Source organism: Solanum stenotomum, chromosome 1 (assembly GCF_019186545.1).
Source record: "Solanum stenotomum isolate F172 chromosome 1, ASM1918654v1, whole genome shotgun sequence".
In the NCBI taxonomy this organism is placed as follows: domain Eukaryota; kingdom Viridiplantae; phylum Streptophyta; class Magnoliopsida; order Solanales; family Solanaceae; genus Solanum; species Solanum stenotomum.
Genome location: NC_064282.1, coordinates 43,018,196 through 43,021,853, shown reverse-complemented (window position 1 = coordinate 43,021,853; position 3,658 = coordinate 43,018,196). Strand labels below are relative to the sequence as shown.

Here is a 3,658-nt window from a genome sequence, read left to right as displayed (position 1 = left end):
ATTAACTTAGGTTGGAGGATGGAGCTATACTTGACGAGAGGGTTTTTCACAATGATTATGTTAATTTGGCACATAGCATTGGTGCTTTCTTGTATGATGATTTGCTTGCTATAGTGTCTCTTCGTTATCAAAGAATACACATCCTTCAGATCAGAGATTCTGGAGATCTTGTTGATGTACGAGCAATTGGGGAATTCTGCCGTGAAGATGATGAACTTTTTCTCAATTCCAATTCCCAGGTAACTATGAATGCTCTTTGAGGGAGTCGGGGTTCAATTTCATCCGATTCTCATTCTTTTTTTGAGAATCTTAAGGTTGTATAAATGAAGCACAAGATTGTGCCAGAAATTACATAAAAATTCAGTTCCTTAACAATTATAATCTGAGAAAATCTGTTATCCTATCAACTGTATTAACATTTTCTAGTCTACAAAACCCAAAAAGGAAATACATCTATACTTTTAAGTATGAATGTTTTCATATTTGCTTTCAAAACATCATTTCTTTGACTTAAAAGTACCAGGATTTATTCAGTGTGAAATTGAAGTGAAAAAGAGAAAAGTTCCTTTTCATGTTACTTTCCTGATATAAAAGAGTGGAACACTTATATATGAGCCAGTTGAAGAGAAATGGAAGGAAGTCCACTAAGTTATAGTTCACTGAAGGACTAACCAAAAGGCGATTGTGTTTTCTCTCCCTCTTTTTTGTTTAAATGTTCACAGCTTTGGTATAACCTAGAAATTGGACTTCTTTTGTCTCTCCACAGTGACTCCCACCAATATATCTGACCTGTCATTCCGTATATAAAAAAGATATCTGTCTTGTCATTACATTAAAGTGGTCTAAAAGATCCTGTTTGTTGTTCTTTAAAGCTTTTGAGCGCTCCTTTAGGCTACCAAAATCCATTCGTTCATCATGTGGAAAGAATTCTGAAGAATGCATAGTTGATTTTGCCAATTTCTCTCTTCATATTTTATTTTATTTTGGGTTGGGGTAGGTGAGCAGGAGGATGGAAATTTTGTTTCTCTTATCTGAAATTGATAAGGGGGTTGTGCATAATAATCTCTTACAGTAGCCTATTGCATCAGGTGCTTGTAAATCATGTTGGAAATGGTTTTCATCATAGTCTGCCTGAATCGGAAACTTCTTTCCTGAGTGGTATAAAGCAACGGCTTCTTTCATTTATATTTCGAGGTATATGGAATGAAGAAACTGACCAAACCATGGTTAGTAAGAGAATATGATTTCCTTATGTGTTAAGAGCTTTAGTATGTTGTTTGTTTGATTGCTTATGTAATTTATTATGTCATCAAAGCTGCAAATCATAGATATTCTGATTGAAGCTTGAGGTTATTTTACTAATCTATCTTATACTGATTTTGACCTCATACATATGGAGGCATACAACTTTTGGTTTTATATTTGCCTTTTGGGGATGTTTCTCTTTTCTGAACGAAAATTTATTTGGTAGTTCTGATAAACTGGAATCATATTATAACCGTAATCATCACTTGTTTCGAATTTTACAGTATCTAATTGCTAATAATAGAATATCAGATTGAAAAACTCATTTCAGAGGAGAACAATGTTTCTTAAGTAGATTTGAACTGCTAAATAGGAATGATTTCGTAATTTGATGCCTCTAACCTAAAATGCAATTCATCAAGGATATTTTTTGGAAAAACAAACCTGTTAGAAAAATGCAATTCATCAAGCGTAACTCTTTCTGGATCATGTGTCCATCTATTTTGTGGAACCTCGATCAATAGGAGAGTGTTCTCTCATGTTATAAATAATTTATGAAAATCATTGTAAAATGGATGTCTTAGTGCTTCTATCATGTTATAATAGTTTAAGAAGACCATGTGAAATGAGTATCTTATTTGTGGAGAGCAAGAAGAAACTGCCAATCATCTTTTCATGTACTGCAAAATGAAAAGTCAAGTTGATATACACGTTTTTGTGTTTTGGATGGAACGGGTAATCCTGGGTTCAATTGCTATTTTATCTGTATGGGGGATGATTTAGTTTGTGAGGTAGTAAAGAGACTGTGACTGCCCAGATCCAACTGGAAAGGTATTATCCACTACGTCTCAACTTTTGGGCCTAGTCTCCTTGGTCTTTAATCCAAAGGGCACCTTGACAGTTGAATCCTGAACTCACCCCTATATGGTCCCCAACTTTTCCCTCTTATTCAAATGTGGGATTTGCTTAAGATAAACTTCACAATGAACCCACCTTGGATTTCAATCGCTTGCAGTTCGTGGCTGTTACAATTACCCCCCTTAGGTACTCATACTACTTGTAGCGGTCCAAACCTAACTGTCAAGGTATTCTTCGCTCCGGCTCAAACTTTGTACCTCACAGTTGTGTCCCTTTCAATTTTAACCCAGAAGACACCTCAAGAGTTGAATTCCTGGTTCCACCGTGTATGGACCTTAACTTTCCCCTCCTATTTTGATATTGGATTTCCCTAAGGCACTTGAATCCTCAACTTGGGCTATCACACTAAAATGTTGCACCCCGTAAATATTGGATAACTTTTGACACACTTTAATGCTTTGTAGTTCAGTTTTATTAGGTTAAGCTGTTGGGAATAATGGAGTTGTTGTAACTGATGTTGAAATAGTGTGATGTATATCTAGAATTTAGTTAAAAGTTGGTTGGAATGGACCTTTGAGTTATTTACCTCAAGTGTAGTCCTTTCATTTTATACAATTCGAGAAATGTAAGTAGGGAGTTAGTGGGTTGACTTTGCACAACTGTTAAATCGTAGTTTTACAGTGGATTGAACGCAAAAAAGGAATGACGCTTTATACGAAGATTGACTTTGGAATATGCCTGAAGGTTTGGCAATAGTAATAAAGGACTTTATACATTGCCTTTTAAGTTAAATATTGCTGAAATATTCATCTATGAATCTGCAACATATTAAAAGGAACATTACTTGGTGAGAAAGTTTCAAAAGGTATAAAGGTGGAGGTTTTGTATGACAGTTTTTGTTTGAATACCCAGCTAAATTTGCTTGGTTTTTGATCAGGTATCATGTGTAAAAATTGTGATCAATTAGGCTAGTTTTTAGGACGGTTTTGCTGATATGTAGTGGCTGAAATGCAGAGCTTATAATCTGCCATGTTTTCTGGGAAGACTTTCGAAAATTGAAATGCATTACTCAGAAGTAGTGAAGGGACAAAATATGTTTTTTTTTTCCAATAGCAACAGTGCAATAGTGACGATATGGGAACCAAGCAGATTTCTTTGGGTTGTCTTGGCTGAAATATTTGACTGTTAATGAAAACATTCCCAGATTACTTAGTTGTTTTTTTATTGTTTTTGCACCCTAGTTTTGTTTTCCTTGATTTTTCCCTAAAAGTCAAAGAAATCCAAATCCTTTTTCTCTTTTGATCGACTTGATTCATCCTTCCATTTTAATTGATTCTGTCTTAAAAATTCATAATGTTCAAAACTTTCCCTTACCATTCTATTGAAAAATCAAATGTGGATTCTTAGTCACTTAGAATGCATTAGCGGTGAACTGCCATAGTTATTACTTAATAGACTGAACTTTATAGGACAAGGCTGAAAAGCTCTGATTATAAAGTAGCACGTTTTAGTAGTGTGAAGAAAATGGACCTTAGGTCGAACTCAACTTCAAAAG

At 34.8% G+C, this 3,658-nt stretch overlaps 1 protein-coding gene across 1 annotated transcript in view; it reads left to right on the top strand.

Annotated features, from left to right (window-relative positions):
* LOC125861736 (light-mediated development protein DET1-like) overlaps window positions 1-1,259 on the top strand; it is a 7,201-nt gene extending 5,942 nt beyond the window's left edge. Inside the window, exons 2-3 of the mRNA XM_049541600.1 lie at window positions 11-239; window positions 1,089-1,259. Coding sequence (XP_049397557.1) covers window positions 11-239; window positions 1,089-1,244 — 385 coding nt within the window. The 3' untranslated portion in view covers window positions 1,245-1,259. The remainder of the gene's footprint in view (window positions 1-10; window positions 240-1,088) is intronic.
* Window positions 1,260-3,658: the final 2,399 nt, after the last annotated feature.